Here is a 17,759-nt window from a genome sequence, read left to right on the forward strand (position 1 = left end):
CCCCCCCCCCCCCCCCCCCCCCGTCCTGCCCCCACTTGCCGGTCTGGACAGGCACGAATGAGGCCAGCTTTCTGCCGCCCCAGCTCTTCTTGGCCTGCCTGGGTAGCAGCTGTTTGAGCAGAGGGAAGGAAGGGTCTGGGGTTCCCAGATGACTTTTTTCTGTGCACCCCCATATTCCCCTGTTCCACCCTGTGCCCACATGGCATTTCTACCATAAAAGTAGTCAACTTTTGTACAGGGAGGGCCTGTGTGCCAAACCACTCCACACCCTCTCTAACGTGCCCCCCCCGCCCCCCCCAGCTATGGTGGGTGTCAGGGTCCAGACGGACTGTTCTGTCTAAGCATAAAGGTCATAACTGGGTGGCAGGGGTGGGGAAGGGCCAGCCCCCCTCTTGTCTGTCTCTGGGTGCTGATATTGCAGTATTTCCGCCCTCCTTCGGCCTCCACCCCCACCTCGGCTTGCTCTTCCTTCCTGTGTAAAAACCCCGGCTGGCTTCGCAGGCCGGCCCCGTACCCCCCGGCCCGGCTCTCCCGGGCTGGGGATGGTCGGCAGCATCTGGCTAGGCAGCACGGGGTGTAGAGAGTGGGTGGTAGAGCGAGGGGCCCGGGGCACCTGTGGCCAGGGAATAGGCATTGGTTTCCTGCTTGGCAGAGCTACAGACCAGCAGCGTGTGTATCTAGGTTTGTGGGGAAACTGCCTGGGGAGTTTGGGGCACGTGGGGGTTGGAACACTGCTGTGTGCGGGACCCCGTGGCACAGGGGCCTGGGACACAGAGTTGTGGTGTGTGCCCAGCCAGCCTCGTCTGTTTGGGGGGGGGGGGTCCTATAAATGGAGGCCTGGGCAAACAGTTGTCCTTATGTCTAGAACAGAAAGGAGTCGGCAGGTTGCCCAAGGTCATTCTGGGCGGAGGGTCTGGGATTCTGGTGGGCCACCTGGCACCTGGCACCTGTCCCCAGCCTCCATAGCCCTCCGCCTGCCTCCCCCCCCGCCCCCAGCCTCCTTGGTGGCGCTGTGCTTAGATTGGGCTTCCACAGTGGCTCAGGTGGATTTCAGAGCCAGGGCCTAGGCCAGGAGAACCAGTCAGGCCCAAGACTGTGGCTTTTAGACTTTGGAATTTACGATATAACGTACATTTCACATAGTGACCCACCAAACAGGCCTCCACCCCCTTATTTAGAGAGAAAACCAAATCAAAGCTTTCATCAAAGAGTCCTTACTACTTGGAGAGCATTCAGATATTTTCTGTTCTATTTTATTTTGTGAACTTGCTTGCTGTAGACTTAACTAAATGTGTAACTAAGTGGGTTTTTTTTTAAGATTTTATTTATTTGCGAGAGAGAATGAGAGACAGAGAGCATGAGAGGGAGGAGGGTCAGAGGGAGAAGTAGACACCCTGCTGAGCAGGGAGCCCCATGTGGGACTCGATCCCGGGACTCCAGGATCATGACCTGAGCCGAAGGCAGTCGCCCAACCAACTGAGCCACCCAGGCGCCCCTAAGTGGGTTTTTTTTTTAAAGATTTCTTTCTTTATTCATTTGACAGAGACACAGTGAGAGAGGGAACACAAGCAGAGGGAGGGGGAGAGGGAGAAGCAGGCTTCCCGCCGAGCAGGGAGCCCGATGCGGGGCTCGATCCCAGGACCCTGGGATCATGACCTGAGCTGAAGGCAGACGCTTAACGACTGAGCCACCCAGGTGCCCCGCAGAATCTACTTCTTTTTTTTTTTTTTTTTTTTTAAGATTTTATTTATTTATTTGAGAGAGAGAGAATGAGAGAAACTAAGTGGGTTTTGCAACAAGGCCGTTGACCTACAGTTTGGAAATCTGTGGCTGGAGGAAATGGAGAGCTTCCCTTGGGCTAGGAGGGCTCTAACCCACCCCCTCACACACACACACACACAAATAAAGCCTGTTTCAGTTGCTTTATAGCCAGGGCCTGGCCTCACACCCTAGAGCTTCCCCACCCACGCTGCCCAGACCCTCTGCAGGGGAAAGAGGGTTAAAGAAGGCCTGTGTCTTCTAGCTCTCCACATGGCAAGTGGGAGGGAGGGGAAGCCTTGGGCAATGGGGAAAACCTGGAATGGCTCACAAAGCTGGAGTCTTGACTCTCCAGGCCTCTGTGGCCTTTTCATTGCGAGGACACGTGCTCTCATCTACAACCCCAACTCCCCAACACATTCACTCATTGCTTCCAGCCTGTGGGTTTTAGAGGCAGAAGACAAGCAAGCACAGTCATCCCTGCCTCCCTTTCTGGAAGGCTTCCAGAATATTCCATACCCAGTTATCTGAGGTGCTAATATCTGAGGAGCTCTGGTAACAGAACTCACTGTGGCCAACACATCTACACCTAAGGAGATAACCATCTTATCATTAACCACAGGGCTGCAATTAGCTGATTGTCCTCTGCTCCGAGGTGGGGGAGGTGGCTTGAACCTGACCGGGTTCTGCTTTTGCAGCTTTAGCTAGGACATCTGAGGTGTGACCGACCACAAAGCTGGAAGACTCTTGGTTTTAGTGAACACAATTAGAGTCTGTCCAATGTGGGCCTCTATAAACAGCTGTAGTAGAATCACATGGGAAAGGGTTTTTTTGGTCTTGTTTAATTTTAAAGATTTTATTTATTTATTTGAGAGACTGTGTGTGTAAACGAGGAGGGGCAGAGAGAAAATCTGAAGCAGAGTCCGCACTTAGCGCAGAGCCCGATGCGGGGCTCGATCTCACAACCTTAAGATCATGCCCTGAGCCAAAACCAAGAGTTGGGTGCTTCACCGACTAAGCCACCCAGATGCCCCGATGTGGGAAGGTTTATTGAAAATGCAGGCTCACAGGTGGGCTCTTCATAGGCTGCCTGACTCAGCATTTCTGGGAGTAAGGCTCAGGAACCGCCATTTTATTTTGTTTTGTTTTTTTTTTTTAATTTATTTGAGAAAGAGAGAGAGAGAGTAGGGGGAGGGACAGAGGGAGAAGGAGAGAATCCCAAGCAGACTCCTCGCTGAGTGGGGAGGCCGACACAGAGCTCCATCCCATGACTCTGAGATCATGACCTGAGCCGAAATCAAGGAACCAGCATTTTAAACACATTCGCTGGGTTCCGGTGGTGCTCAGTGAAGTTTGACAACCATTACCTAAAAGCCTGGAAAAGCTTCACCAAGCCCTAAGTCAGAGAGTGCCAGGCCCGGCCACATCTCTGAACTCTAAGGGAGCTTGAAACCACGCTTAGAGCCGTCGTGAAGTTCTCCCAACCTCCAGAAGAGTTTTGGCAAAGATAGTGTTTAGAGAGCCACACCTTTGTTTAGTATCCAGTCTGTGTAGTTTGTCACTCACTTCCCAGCTTAGCGCCCAACGACCCCTAGCTGTTTCCAGAGAGGTCAGACCATCTTGGGAAGAGATGAGATTTACCTCCCCGGAGGAGTATGCTCCAGAGTAGAGGATTTACAAGCGAGACCATTTTGAAAAAGTGTCTGGTCTCCCCAGGTGATGTTTAAAGGCTTTGGATGTGTGCGGTCTGTCATCCATCAGATCAGTGTGGTCAGTATAATTATCATTTCTGTAAAGGCAGAACTGTCTGCTTTCTGCACTGTGACTAAAGGAGAGGCAGGGAGTAAAGCTTGGTTGAGAAGTTGGGCCATTGTCTGGTACTGAGAATGTGTGAAATTTTCGGGGGGAACTGTGTCTTCGTTAAGGGTATGGAAAGGGTTGAGAGGCTAGGGCTGCATGCTCTGGAATGCAGTGTATCCTTCTGGAATGGCCTTTGGTCCTGAGTTCCAACGGCTGGGAAATTTTCACGGCTGAGACCCTTTTATGGGAGCCCCTGCCTCCCGGTAGAGTAGTTCTGCTTTTGTTTACCTTACATATCTACTTATATATTGATTTTCTGTATACAGTCCTGTGTCTTTTTCTGTGAAATGTAACACCCAGTAACAACCCATTAAGTAAACACCTGTGTTCACTGTGCAAGTGGAGAAACATTCCCGGAACTCCCCTCCCCCCAACCCGAACTCTTCTTAAAATAGAGCTTTTAGGGCGTCTGGGGGGCTCAGTTGGTTAAGCGACTGCCTTCATCTCGGGTCATGATCCTGGAGTCCTGGGATCGAGTCCCTCCTGGGGCTCCCTGCTCAGCGGGGAGTCTCCTTCTCCCTCTGACCCTCCCCCCTCTCATGTGCTCTTTCTCTCTCTCTCTCTCTCTCGCAAATAAATAAATAAAATCTTAAAAAAAAAAATAGAGCTTTTAAAGTGCTAAAAACCTAACTCTACTACAGTGAGCACTTATCATATATTTCACTTAATTATGCTGGAGGTTAGGACAGGCAGACCTGCTGCCTAGTCAAAGAGCTGGATACAACGAGACCCAGAACTGGTTACTGCCCTGCCATTATCTGCAGAACTGGGTAATGTTCTACAGGACCATAAAACCATAAACTTTGGGAATATCTTTGCCACAGGCAGAAATGCTTTGCATTTCTATCGGTGAAAAATAATTAGCAACACGTATTCTGTAAGTTAGCTTCAGTCTTTAGAGGCTGGGCCTAATCAGTAGTAAATAGTAATGTCAAACAAAAATTCCATGCCCAGGGTCAAATGACCGGGAGGCAGGCTCGTGGAATTTTTGAGAGCATGTGCTGTGCTTTCTCTTTTCTAATTTTATTTTATTTTTTAAATATTTTATTTATTTATTTGAGAGAGGGAGAGGGCACAAGCAGGGTGAGGGGCAGAAGGAGAAGCAGACTCCCCACTGAGCAGGGAGCCCGATGTGAGGCTTAATCCCTGGACTCTGGGATCATGACCTGAGTGGAAGGCAGACACTTAACCAATGGAGCCTCGGGCACCCCTCTTTTTTCTAATTTTAATATATAACTACGTATTACTAAATGCCATAGTTTTGTTTTTCCTGACTTTGAACATATACTAGGTATTCTTTTTGTGTCTTTTTTTTTTTTAAGATTTTATTTATTTATTTGACAGAGAGCAAGAGAGGGAACACAAGCAGGGGGAGTGGGAGAGGGAGAAGCAAGCTCCCCGCGGAGCAGGGAGTCCGATGCGGGCTTGAACCCAGGACCCTGGGATCATGACCTGAGCCGAAGGCAGACGCTTAACGACTGAGCCACCCAGACACCCTTTTTGTGTCTGTCTGCCTTTGGTCAACACTGGGTTTAAAGATTCATCTACATATTTGCACGTAGCTATAGGTCATTCTTTTTCATTGCCGAATAGTATTCCATTTAATGCTTATACCATGTTTATCAATTCTGGTGTAGGACTTGAGATTACTTCCACACGCTCTGGATGTCCCCATATTTCCTGGTGTTCACGTGGAGTGGACTTGCCGGGTCTTAGAGTTTACGATCCTTCTATCTTACCAGATAATGCTGATCTATTTTTCAAGTGGCTGTACTGATTTATTCTGCCAGCAGTGATGAGTTTCCATTGCTCTACATCCTTAGACTTACTCCCACTTTAGCCATTTTGATTGTGTGTAATGGTATCTTCTGTGGTTTTAACTTGCATTTCTCTGACGACTAATGAAGGTGAACACAGATTCACGTTTGTTTAAAAAAGACATATTGTTAGTCTGTGATAGGAGCAGTATTACATGGTAGCTGAGATGTAAGGATGCAATGTGAAAACTGGATTCTGCTAACCCACCAGTTACCCTCCTCTGAGTGTCGATTTCCCCATCTATAAAACGGGGGGTGATAGTGATACATTGTCGTAGGGCTGGCTGAGAAAAGGAAATGAATAATCCATGCAAGGGCACAAAATCAGCCCTCAGAAAGTGGGAGACATTGTTATAAAAAAAGTAGACTCTGGCTGGTGAGTTGATGATTCCATTCAGAGCCTGTGTTCCCTTTTGGACCATGATGTAGAATCATGTGGGAACGTCGTGCATCGTCAGACCTTTGTTTTCCACCACAATCAGGAGAGCAGGGGTTCAGAAAACAGAATGATGGCTAGCCGAGAAAATGGGTTTCTTTATTTAGCTGTGGAATGGACCTTCCACTAGTCATTCCGGAGCCCTGGCCAGCAGGGGCTTGGGCCTCTCAACCCATGTGCGCTTGGACCTTCTGGGCATAGAACAGGGTGCTCGGGGGCCCACGACAGTTATTTTTTTTTAAGACTTATTTATTTATTTGAGAGAGACGGAAAGAGAGGAAGAGAGAGAGTGGGAGGAGGGGCAGAGGGGAGAGAAGCTTTCAAGCAGACTCCACGCTGAGTGCAGAGCTACACAGGGGCTCGATCCCATGACCCATGAAATCATGACCTGAGCCGAAACCAAGAGTCGGACGCTTAACCGACTGAGCCACCAGGTGCCCTTCCCTTGACAGTTCTTAAGCTGAGGCCCTGGTGACACCTTTGGGCTTATGGTGACCCCTATTTAGGGCTCTTGGAAGATCGAACTCTGCTAACTGTGGAGCAGGAACCAGCCAGACCCCTGGAGTCTGGAAAATGTTTCTTTCCCTTTCGGATATGCAGACTCCCTTTAGCGTGCCTATTTGTTTCTCACGCCATTCGGTGGGTCGGCAAAGAAATAACACAATTTTCTCACTTGCTGGGGAAGGGAGGGAGAGGAAGTGGGGAGTGGTGGGGCCATCCCAGTTGGCCCAGGCGGAGGGGCTGCACCCCACTTATCCCTGCTGTGCTGCCTCTTCTTCCTCAAAGTTAGGGTGACCTTGTGGTCATTGTCCCTGTTGGAGTGAGAGGCGCGCTACTCACGTTTATTCCAGAACAATAGACGTGAAGTAGGATGGGGGGGGGGCTTGGGCATGTGGTCACCCTGCTCCGCACCTGCCCCCAGGAGAGGGCCTATCTAGCAGTGACTGTGTCTATGTTACCAGCCTCAGCCCTTCCTGAGCAATGAAAGCTCTGTCTTGGGAAGTCATTGAACTGAGCACGTTTTCCTCTTCTGTAAAATGGGAATTAAAGTGTACCTGTCCAGCTTCTTTTTCTAGGGTGATTATCACCGGGGCCAGAGGAGATAATGCTCAGAGGGCCTTCGTGCACTCAGTGTGAGTCACTGAGCAAATGGGAAGGTTATTAATATTAACAGTAAGAGGTGGTATGTACGTCGGTGGTGGTGGGGAGGGTTCTTTTGTGTTCTGGCCGCCACGACTCCATCCACCTGGGGCAGCTGGCCCTAATTTTATAAATATTCACTCCTGTGTAGTGGCTTTGTAAGAACCAAGAGCGATTCTACCAGCCACTTGTGGAAACGCTGAGGGACTGAGTCTGTAGGACACTGAGTGGGGATAGCTCTAAGCATTGGCTCCTTGATAGGGAAAAGGAGCTGGGACCGATGTACCCTCTTCCCCAGGGCTCCCTGTCACCCCTTCACACCCAGAGAAGCTGGGCCCCCAGCATTAGGGACACCTGTCCCCCTAGTGCAGGCCTCTGTCCGCTTCTACACATGCACTCCCCTTCCCCTGGTCACTAGTTCCCAGGGTCAGGTCTCTTTTCTTCCACAGAAAGTAAACACAGGAAGCTGACCCTTCTAACCCCTAGGACAAAAGTCGGAAGGGCAGTTGCCTTGTGAGCCTCAAGACCTCAGGAGGGGTGGCCCCTCTCCGTGTCGTGCCCCACCCCCCCAGTGGACAGGGGTCACTGAGGGAGTGGGGCTCAGGGACACTCGCCTTTTGCTCTTGTCTTCAGAATCTCAGAGCAGGGCACTGGCCCTGTGTCTGAAAACTTCACTCCTTCACCCCTCCGAGTAGGAGTTGAGGGATCCCGTAGGTTTTCAGTCTGGCCAAGGCTGGCTGCCTCCCCCTGAGGGAAGGACACTCAGCCCATCTCACCATTTGGGGATGGGTCCCTGCTGGGGCCCGAAGGGAAGGGGCAGGGAAGGGAGGGGCTGGTGGTGACCCAGACCCCGAGGTGGGGCATTGCGGCCGCCCTGCCCGTCCTGCCAGCCCAGGCCACGCCCGCAGACCTTTAGCCCAGCTGCTAGGTGTTAGCCCTGCCTGGCCAAGTGTTAACTCTTGCCCTCCTTGCAGAGCGAATGCCAACGAGTGGGAGAGAAGGCAGCAGAGGAAGTGGGAGCGGATGCCAAAAGGGACTGCCCTGGTTCGGAACAGCTCCCATCAGGCCTTGGGGCACAGACTCACTGGTTCCTTCTGCTCCAGAGAACAGGGCAGGCTTTGCTCTCCTCCCTTCCTTGATGAGGAGGGAGGACCCCGCGTTGCTTGTCCTCCAGCCTGGGGTCCTCAGCGGAGCTCTGTGATGTCACACCCACAGAGGCCGGATTGCCTCGTGATTAAGCGCATGGGCCCCGGAATCTGCATGATCCGGGGCGACTCACTCAGCTTGTCAGTGCCTTTGTTTCCTTCTTGTTAGACGGGGACTGTCATATACCCCCTCCTGGGCGCCGACAGGCTAAAATGGGCCTGTGAGGTAGAACGCTTAGCGCGGTGCCTGGCGCCCAGCAGGTACTCAGCAGGCGTCCCTGTCATCCTTCCGCAACGCCTGAGGTAGACCGGATGGCCCGTATTACAGAGGTGGAGACTGAGGCCCAGCAAGGTTAAGTAGCTTGTCCAAGGGCACACAGGAATCTGGTTCCCTCTGCCTGTAGCCCTCAGGGAGTCTCTCCTGGGAGATCTTAAGTGGCCACAGGAAGGGAGCTTTGCTTGGTTTGCCGAGTCCTTCACCCAGCCCTTTCTGCCACCACAGATAAAATACCACGAGGAGTTTGAGAAGAGCCGCATGGGCCCCAGCGGGGGCGAGGGCCTGGAGCCTGAACGCCGGGATGCCCAGGAACGGCAGCAGCCGCCCCACCACATCCCAGCCAGCGCCCCGGGTGAGCGTGAGGCCTGTGGAGGGGACGGGCCTGAGAGCAGGCCCGCTGTGGGATGGGGAGGAGGTTGCAGAGAATCCTTGTGCATGGGCACACCCGTGTGCGCTTGCACAAGCCCTCAGGCCCCATCCCAGCGCGGGAGGGGGGGTGTGGGGTGTGGGGGGGGCCGTGAGCACCGGGGTCAGGGTCCATGCCAGGTCCCAGCATGTTGGTGGAGATACAGCCCCTGTGGTAGAGTATGCAACACCAGCAGATGTGCACGCCCAGGCAGATGAGCCTTTGAGAAGTGAGGGCTGAGCAAGGTTGGGCGGGGTGGAAGCACGTGATAGGGGCCTCATGGGGGAAGGACGGAGGTCTGGGAGGGATTGGGTTTGGCATGACAGTTTCTGAGCCCCGTCCCCCGCCTCTTGCAGTTTACCAGCAGCCCCAGCCGCAGCAGGTGGCTCAGTCCTATGGTGGTTACAAGGAGCCTGCGGCCTCGGTCTCCATACCACGCAGTGCCCCAGGCGGGGGCGGGGTGAGTCGCTCTGCCTGGAGCTGGGAGGTGGGACAGGGGTCGGAAGCCTGAGGAGGCCAGAGGTGGATGGGCTCAGGGAAGGCCTCGTGGTCACAGCTCCTAGGCTCTCCTTAGAAACCCAACCAGGAGGCTTGGCTTCCCCTGACCTTTGACCCCAGCTCCTAGTGTCCTCGGCAGGTGATAAGGACCTCAGCCTCTGAGCAGACGCATTGTGGTCAGTGCACCGAGCCCTGGGCTGGGGTTGGGGCTCAGCGTTCCAGCTCCAGGTGTAGCTTGCACAAGTCACCTCCCCCTGCTTAGTTTCCTGCCTCTAGCTTCCCAGGAGCATATGAGGCACCTTTCTGTCTGGGGCCTTCCAGACCTTGGTCCTGCTCCCCACTCTTCATGAGCATGACCCCCCCAACATCCTTCAGATCTCAGCTTGCCCCTGCCTCCGAGGGGTCCTCCCAAACCCCCGGATGTCAAATGGGTCTCTCCTGACCTCTCTATCACTGCCCCCCCACCCCACCAGTTCCCTTCAGAGCACTTTTCCCAACTCAGAACCGTTCTGTTTATTAACTTCTGTGTGCATCCCCTGCTGGATTTGCAGCTCTGTGCGGGCAGGGCCATGTCCTCTTGGTTCAGCGGCTCTGAGTCGGGCAGAGCGGGCACTCAGCGACGTTGCCAAGTCAGTGATGAGCAAAGTAGGAAATGGGGCAGGATCAAGCTTACCGTCCTTAGAGTTGAAGTCCCTGGTCTGTAAACCCTGCTGCCTATCCCATGACCCAGCCTGAGCTCCTGGCTGCACTCAGCTCCTCTGTGCTCGGTTCCTGGGAATCGGAAGTAGCTCATGGAGGAGCAGGAGAGACGATACTTAAAGAAGTAAAATAGCCTGAGATAGGTGTCCTCCTGGAGCCTCATGCCCTGGGCACAAGGGAGTAAACAAGGGATTGTCCATGCCCTGTGGGGTGCTGGGCAGGACCTGAGAAGTCATCTGTAGGATAAGATTCCAGATAGACTAGCCAGTCCTTCACATACTCGCTAAACCTGTTTTGGATAACTAGGGGTTTGGCTCTGAATAAAAGACCGCCTTCCTGCCATTTTGGAGCTTATATTTCAGTCAGGGAGACAAATAAGAAGGCAATGAATAAGTAGGTGTATAATATTTAAGGTCCGATAGTGGCACATGCTGGGAAGAAAAAGGCAGCAGAGTGATTGGAGGAAGAGCAGCAGAGTCCGCAATAAGATGAAAGAGTGAGTGGTTCAGGGAGAAAGCAACTGCAAAGGCCTTGGGGCCAGCAGGAAGGCCAAGGCGATTAGAGGGGGAAGAGGGTAGGAGATAAGGTCAGATCATGCAGGGACTCGTAGGCCACAGGAAGGCCTTTGTGATTGGTGAGCTGTGCAGCGTGACAGGTTTTGATTTATGTTTTCAAAGGATCACTCTGGGGGCTCAGGGAGCAGAGGCTGCAGAAGGTTGAGGGTGGAAGCAGGGAGACCAGGGAGACCAGGGAGGAGGCTGTTGCAGGATGCAGGCGTCCTGGTGGCTCTTCAGCCCAGGAGGTAGAGGCAGAGCGTGGGGCGGGGTGTGACCTCTTAATCCCACACATAGCCTTTGGGGCTGATGGAGCTGGTTTCTCAAAAGAAAGTTTGCAATTTGGTGCTGGCTGCCTCGGTCGATAGAGCATGTGACTCCTGATCTCAGGGTCTACGTTAGGTGTAGAGATTACTTAAAAATAAAATCTTAAAAAAAAAAAAAGAAAGAAAGAAATTTGGTGCTAAAGAAGGTGGGACACTGCTGAAGGATTTTAAAGCCAGGGAGTAACAGGACCAGGTTTGCAGTTTGGAAAGCTCCCCCTGAGATCACAGTGGATGAACAGATCAGAGGCCAGAAACAGAAGGGCTGAGCAGGGGTCCCAGTGGAGTGGAGCCATGGGGGCAGATCTGGGAGGTCCCTGAGGGGCCCCTCCAGTCCTGGACCCATGGGCACACAGATCCCAGGGCCCAGGCTGGGGGACCATGAAGGCTGAGCTGACCCCCAGAGTCAAGTCCACGTAAAGGGCAGTGAGGACGTTAGAATCTTGCCCACCTCCAAGACCACAGGTGGACGGCAGGTGCTTTCACTTGGCATTTCCCAGGCCAGGGGCTTAAACTTAGGATTTTGGCTGAGGTTGGAGAGTGGAACCTCTTGTGGCCCCTGGAGATTTTTCTCCCCAGACGAGGTCTTTAAAACACCACCAAGCCTCGTATTCACTGGACCTGCTGCATTCCTGTTGCAAGAGGTGGGGCAGAGCTGTGGCAAATCTCAGTCCCCGTCCCAGAGCCTGGCTCTTCGGAGATGCCAGATAGGGCTGGAGAGGGTGACGGGTCTCAGACATTGAGACCCAGAGGTGAGAAAATTCACGGCAGAGCCTTCTCGGCCCCCCAGCCCCGGCTTCTTGCTCGTCCAGGCTCTTCCCGGGGTCCCATGGGGTTAGAAAGAAGGGCCGGGCCCTGGGCCGACTGCGTCCCCACCCTTGCAGAAGCGGTACCGCGCCGTGTATGACTACAGCGCCGCGGACGAGGACGAAGTCTCCTTCCAGGACGGGGACACCATCGTCAACGTGCAGCAGATCGACGACGGCTGGATGTACGGGACGGTGGAGCGCACCGGCGACACGGGAATGCTGCCGGCCAACTACGTGGAGGCCATCTGAGCCCCCGGCCCCGCCCCGCCCCCGGCCGTCTCCAGTGCATTCCACGCCATCGCATCTGTCCTGGGCGGACCTGTCCACCCTTCAGTGTCTCTGTTTTTTTAAATCTGCGACAGCTTGTTTATTCCCACCCCCCTCCAGCTTCTCTTGCCAACTGAAGCCTTGTTCTGCCACTTTCGCGGGCTCTTCCTCTGGCAGGTTTTCCCCTTGACCAACTTCTCGGTTTTCTCTCTGGACGGAACAGGTGTGGAGCTCTGGGGCGGGTAGCAGGGGCTGAGGCCCGGGGAGCTGGTCTGGGATTGGAGACCCGTTGGCTCCCAGGCCTCTGCCTTCTCTCTTTCCTGCCCCCTCAGACCTTCCTGCCCTCCTCACACACCCCAACTTTCCAGGACTCCCAGGGGAGGGGCTCCATGCATTCCCAGATGGGACCCCACCACCCTTGCCCCTGGGAGGGGCTTTGCCTCTGCTTCTCAAAGACAGGGCTGCCGGCCCTCCGAGGGGGCCCCTCACCACCCTCTCCCACTCTCAAGGACCACAGAGGAGGGTAGAGTTCCCGCGTTGGGGTTCATTCGTCCCTCCCCACATGTGTTCCTTCTCACACTGTGATTTCGCTCTCCTGCCCACGCAGAGCCGTGTGGGCGAGGAGCTCCCCAGGAAGCACGGCTTGAGTCAAGTGCTCTCGCCTTTCTTACTTTTAGGGACAGCTGCAGGAAGGAGGGGAACGGGGTGTTCTCTCCCACAGCCCCTTTCCTTCCCCCTCTCCCCAGTCCCCAGGCGCCCCGGCTGTCTCCTGCACCGTGAGCCAGCCCCCCTGAGCTCTGGGTTAGGTGGGCCACCCCCCCTCCTCCCCATGGGAAGATGTCTCAGGCCTCTCTCGGCCACCCCTCCTCAGCCCAAAGCCAAGTGGACCGGAACTGTGCAAAGCCACAGGACCTCTCCGTCTCCAGGACTCCGCATGCGGGGGAAGGAGCACGTCTGTATCTGCCAGGCTAGTGGCAACGAGGCAGTCAGGGTCCAGGCCCGTGGGAGTCTCTGGGAGGGCCCCAGGGGAGAGAAGTCCCTCGTGGTTTGTTTGGTGTGAAAATTACTCCTTTCCTTCGATTGCCAAACAGCGGAAGCCCACCCACCCCCCTGCCGGTGTGCCGGGCAGAGGTAAAGGGGGGGTGGTTGTAGAGTTGGTGGGGCTGATGTTGGGGCCCGCAGCTTGCTGGGGTGAGGGTGGGGGCAGGCTTCGTGGCTCTAGGCCTGTTCTTTCCCCCCAAATCTGTGCCCTGGGCTGCAGAGGAGGGCACCAGACCACCTTGTGTCACCCACACTGGGGGTGCCTCGCCGGCCCCCGGCCTCCCCCTCGCTAACCTCAGGCCCCCTTGGAAGCAGAAGGAGAAGGTCCCAGGGCTTCAAAACTGGAAGCACAGACCCCGGGATGAGGAAGGGAAAGATGGTGCTATCTCCAAGTCCCTTCTCTCGCTCGTTGGCAGCTGTGATGACCCTTGCTTGGCTTTATTCATCTCTGGGCTCTCTCAGTACCCCTTTGGGCCTCCTCCTCCTCCTGTCTTCACCTCAGGCTCCCCAGTTGACATCTTTGCCTCCTTGTCCCTTCAGGGGACGGGGGGGACCCTGCAGGCAAATCTCAGCAATCAGGTCCTCACTGCTTGGGGGTTAACGGAATATTTTCCCCAAATCAGAAGGATGAAGAAATGACTGTTGGCGGGGGGTTGGGGGGGAAGCCCCTGGGAAGCCCCCTGCCTGACCCATCTCTCTCCTCTGGCCCTGGCCGAAGTGAAGGCAGGTGGAGGGTCTTTATTGTTGGACGATTTGGGGGATGAGGGAGGCAGAGAGGAAACAGTTTGGGGAGCTTTGGGGGAGGCACGAGTCCACACCTTTCAAACTCTTGATCTCAAAGCACAACTTGGATTTGGGGACCAAAGGTGAGAGACACCTCCTGTTGGAGGATTTGCTGGGAGCGTGGAGAGAGGCGGGAGGAAAGGCTAGAGGAGCAAGAAGCGGCCTGTTTTCCCTTCGCTTCGTTTTCCTTCCAAAACAAGGCAGGCCAGCCACCCGAATCTTGCTGCCGGCCCCTCTGCTCCTCCCATCCTAAGAATAGGGGACTTTTTCTTATACACCCGCAGAGAGAAGGACTGTCACACTGGTGCTGAGGGACCCGGGGGCTGCTAGGCATTCTTGCTTCTTTGCAGAACCATCCATCCCTGCGAGAGCACAGAACCGAGGGTTGGGCCGAGTCCCTGGCCTTTTCATACAGTTCACAAAGGTCTTCGGCCAATCTAATCCCAGGAAAGACGATGCATCAAAGCTAGAATGTGAATATAACTTTAGTGGACCAATAAGAAAATACAAGAAGCCCAGTGGTGAGAAAAGTGAATTCTGTCACACTGCTTCCTATTTTCTTCCTCATGTCCCTCCAGGGAAAATGACCTTACTGCTTCATTTCTGCCTTTTTCCTCTCACATACGCACTTTTGGGCCTTTTTTTTTTTTTTTAATAGCTGGAAAAAAAAAATACCACCCCACAAACCTGTATTTAAAAAGAAACAAATGACCATGTGAAATTTGCCTCTGTCCAAACATTTCATCCGTGTGTGTGTGTGTGTGTGTGTTTGTGTGTGTGTGAAACCGTCCGTTCATCTTTTTATATGGGGTGGTTGTCTTTTCTTGGTCTGTTCTGGTCCCCTCCCTCGTGGGCTTGTGCTTGGGATCAACTCTTTCTGGCCTGTTATGATTCTCAACATTTGACTTGGACCACAAGTGAATCTTTCTCCTGGTGACTCAAATAATAAAAGTATAATTTTTACCTGTGGACTTGGTTTTCTCTCTGGCTCTGAAGTGCTGTGTGTGCAAACGTCTGCGTGTGTGTGTGTGTGTGTGTGTTTGTGCATGCGCACGCACCAGGTGTTCGGGCCATTAGCCCAGCGCCCTCCCGACAGCCCTGCTGCCCTTCAGGGAGAGAGTGACCAGTTTGAAAGCTGTCAGCCTGGAGCAGAAGCTGGCTCTGCGATGGGGACTTGGCATCTCCTCCTCACGGAGAATTCTTCCTGCCACTCTGCACCTGCCCAGCGTGGTGGCCCTCCCGGACACGTCCCCGAGCTCCTGGATTTCCCTCTCCCTGTCTGACTTCCCTGGTTAACACCTGCCTCCCCGCTAGCCAGGGCCCTCACAGGGCAGGTAATGGGTCGAAGTCCTCGAAATCCCCAGGGCCCGCCCTGGGCCAGGCCCGTTGCTGCTCTTCAAGGATGTGTCGCACTGATGCCATTTTAGCCCCGCCCCCGCCGCTGCCTGGCGCCCGGGAAGAGCGTGGCGCAGTATGAGGAATGAAATGACGGGGGGTCAGTCGGTGTGGGCTACGACGGGATGAAGCCATCCTACCAGCCCAAAGCAGTATGCGTCAGCCGAGGACCTACGGCCATGTCTGTCTCACGGATGGGGTTCTGAAACCCGGGGAGGCCGTGATTTGGTGGCAGGGCCCGCGGTCTTAGGACCCGCAGTGCGACGGTCACAGCTTCACGCCACGCTGCCTCGCCACGGGGGGCCCTGCGCCCCTGCCCTTTGCAGCTCAAGTCTCTGTATCCCCCTCCCCCCGCCCCCGTCCATTTGCTCCAGATGCTCTGGGTCCGACTTCCCACCAGAAGGCCAGGTGGCCTCCCCTCTTCTGCAGGGTTGGGAAGGGGACAGTGGTAGAGAAGGAGTCTGGAGCCTTCCCTCCCAGGCCCGTGTCTCCCGTCCAGCTGCTTTGTGCAGAGGGGCACTTCCCGCTGGGGGGCTCAGCAGGAAGGCCGCGGCGGAGTTGGAAGGGGGAGCCTTGGTCGTGAGGAGAAGGAAAGAGGTGGGTCTGCAGGGCTGGAGCAGTGTAAGGGGGTGTCAGAGGTGGGGGGGATCACTGAAGACAGTACCCACACCCGCTCCCTCGCTGAAGGAACAGGCCACCTGGTATTTTCCCAGCAGAAGGGACTGAGTTGGCAGATCTTGCCTCCTGTTGGCCTGCCCCCTTTTGTCGGCTGAGGGGCAACTCTCCCTCCCAGGAGGCTTCATTCACTGGAGCGACTGGAGGGGACAGTCTGCCTGGGAGGGAAGCCGCCCACAGAAAGCTCTGGGCTCTACCTCCTGGGCACGGGCCAATGGGAGCAGTTTCTAGACCCCCTTCTAGAAGGGGCCTCAGTTCCCGCGGCCTAGCATGTGGAAAGGGGTCACTCGTGCCCTCACCCTCCCCCCCTACGCCCCCCGGGGCCTTCAAAGGAGCTCTTTAGGGTGGAGCCGAGGACACCAGCCCTCAGAGATGTCACAGGGAGTATTTTTAATTTAATAGGGAATAATTAAGACATAAAAAGGCATAAAACAACACAAGACAGAACTGAGTACCCACCACCCAGTTAAAAAAAAGAAAACATTAATTCTCCTTTGCCCTCAGAAGGCATCTTGAATTTGCATATCTAGGCACTCTCCCCGCACAGCGACAGGCCTGGGAGTTGACAGTGTGCTCTTCGGATAGGACACTGTCCCCAGCTCTCCGAAGAGGACACAGAAGAGAACAAGAATGCGGGTCCTGACCGCAAAGAGACGGAGTAGCTGGAGGAGAGACCCCTGGCCCTCCCACCGTACACAGAGGGATTTGAGCCGTGCAGGGAGGGCGAAGGGCGTTTCAGGCGAAAAGGGTGGGCCAGTCGGGGGGCGAGAGAAGAATATGGACTCCCGAGTGTGTAAGCCTAGTTTTCCATCTTGGGCTCCCCCACTTCCAATGAAACATCAGGCAAGTTCCTGACGAGCTCTGAACCTCATCTATAAAAGACTTGGAGGGAGGTTGAAATTACAGCCCATGAGCAGTATCTGGCACAGTATAGGGATCCCACAAGAGTTCGCTCCAACCCCAGGGAGACCAACTGGGGCTCACATGAGACCTCTATGTCCCTCCATAACTTGACCTTTACAACCCGCCCATGGCCCACCCAACTCCCAACCATTATTTTTCTGAGAGAATTTGCCACCGATGTGTTAGAGGACAAAGGCAGAAGGAAGGCAGTGAGGAGGATTCATTCCTAGGGGATCCGGAGAGAGATCAGATCTCCTCCTACGTCCCTATCGTGCAGGCTCCATTTAGATACGAAGGGGTGGGATTGGGTTCCTGGGGAGAAATTGAGCCTCTTCACTTCTGCAGGGTCTAAATCCAGCAGTGCCTTGGTTACCCGCTCCCGGGCTTTGTGATTGGTTGGCTGGGGTTGGGGGGTGGGGGTGGAGAAGGCTGCTGATGGAGCTGCAGCATCCCTTAGTCTCGGGCCCTGGGAGGGGGAAGGGAAAAGACCGAGCAGTGGAGGGAAGAGGGAGCCATTTCTCTCCACTGGCTGCAACCTCCGTGCTCACAGCTCACGTTTGCCCGGAATCCAGGGGCTTCCTCAGCCAAGGACTCCATAATGCTGGATATTTTCATCCTGATGTTCTTTGCCATCATAGGCCTGGTCATTCTGTCCTACATTATCTATCTGCTCTAGTGGCCTGCAGCTGCGGCGGGGAGCCCTCAGAACAGCTCAGGATGAAGCTGACTGGCCGAGCATCCTGCTTTGCTGACGCACCGGTGGATTTTTGCTTCTGGTCATTATTTCGGGTATTGATTGAAAAACAAAATTGAAAGAGATCTTTTTTTTTTCCTCAGATGCATTCATATAGCCTTTCTCAGACCACTCTGCAAAGAATAAGAAATGCCAACTTCTTTCTTTGAGACCTAATTTAAAATAACGATTTTTTTTACAGTGAAAAATAAAACCCACAATGCGAAGGTTTTTTAGATA

The 17,759-nt window shown here is 54.3% G+C and overlaps 1 protein-coding gene across 1 annotated transcript in view; it reads left to right on the forward strand.

Annotated features, from left to right (window-relative positions):
* Positions 1-13,890, forward strand: part of LASP1 (LIM and SH3 protein 1) — a 38,950-nt gene extending 25,060 nt beyond the window's left edge. The window contains exons 5-7 of the mRNA XM_021704168.2: positions 8,659-8,785; positions 9,196-9,299; positions 11,798-13,890. Of these exons, the coding sequence (XP_021559843.1) occupies positions 8,659-8,785; positions 9,196-9,299; positions 11,798-11,971 (405 nt within the window). The 3' untranslated portion in view covers positions 11,972-13,890. The remainder of the gene's footprint in view (positions 1-8,658; positions 8,786-9,195; positions 9,300-11,797) is intronic.
* The last annotated feature ends 3,869 nt before the right edge of the window (positions 13,891-17,759 follow it).

This window comes from Neomonachus schauinslandi, chromosome 15 (assembly GCF_002201575.2).
Source record: "Neomonachus schauinslandi chromosome 15, ASM220157v2, whole genome shotgun sequence".
Classification (NCBI taxonomy): domain Eukaryota; kingdom Metazoa; phylum Chordata; class Mammalia; order Carnivora; family Phocidae; genus Neomonachus; species Neomonachus schauinslandi.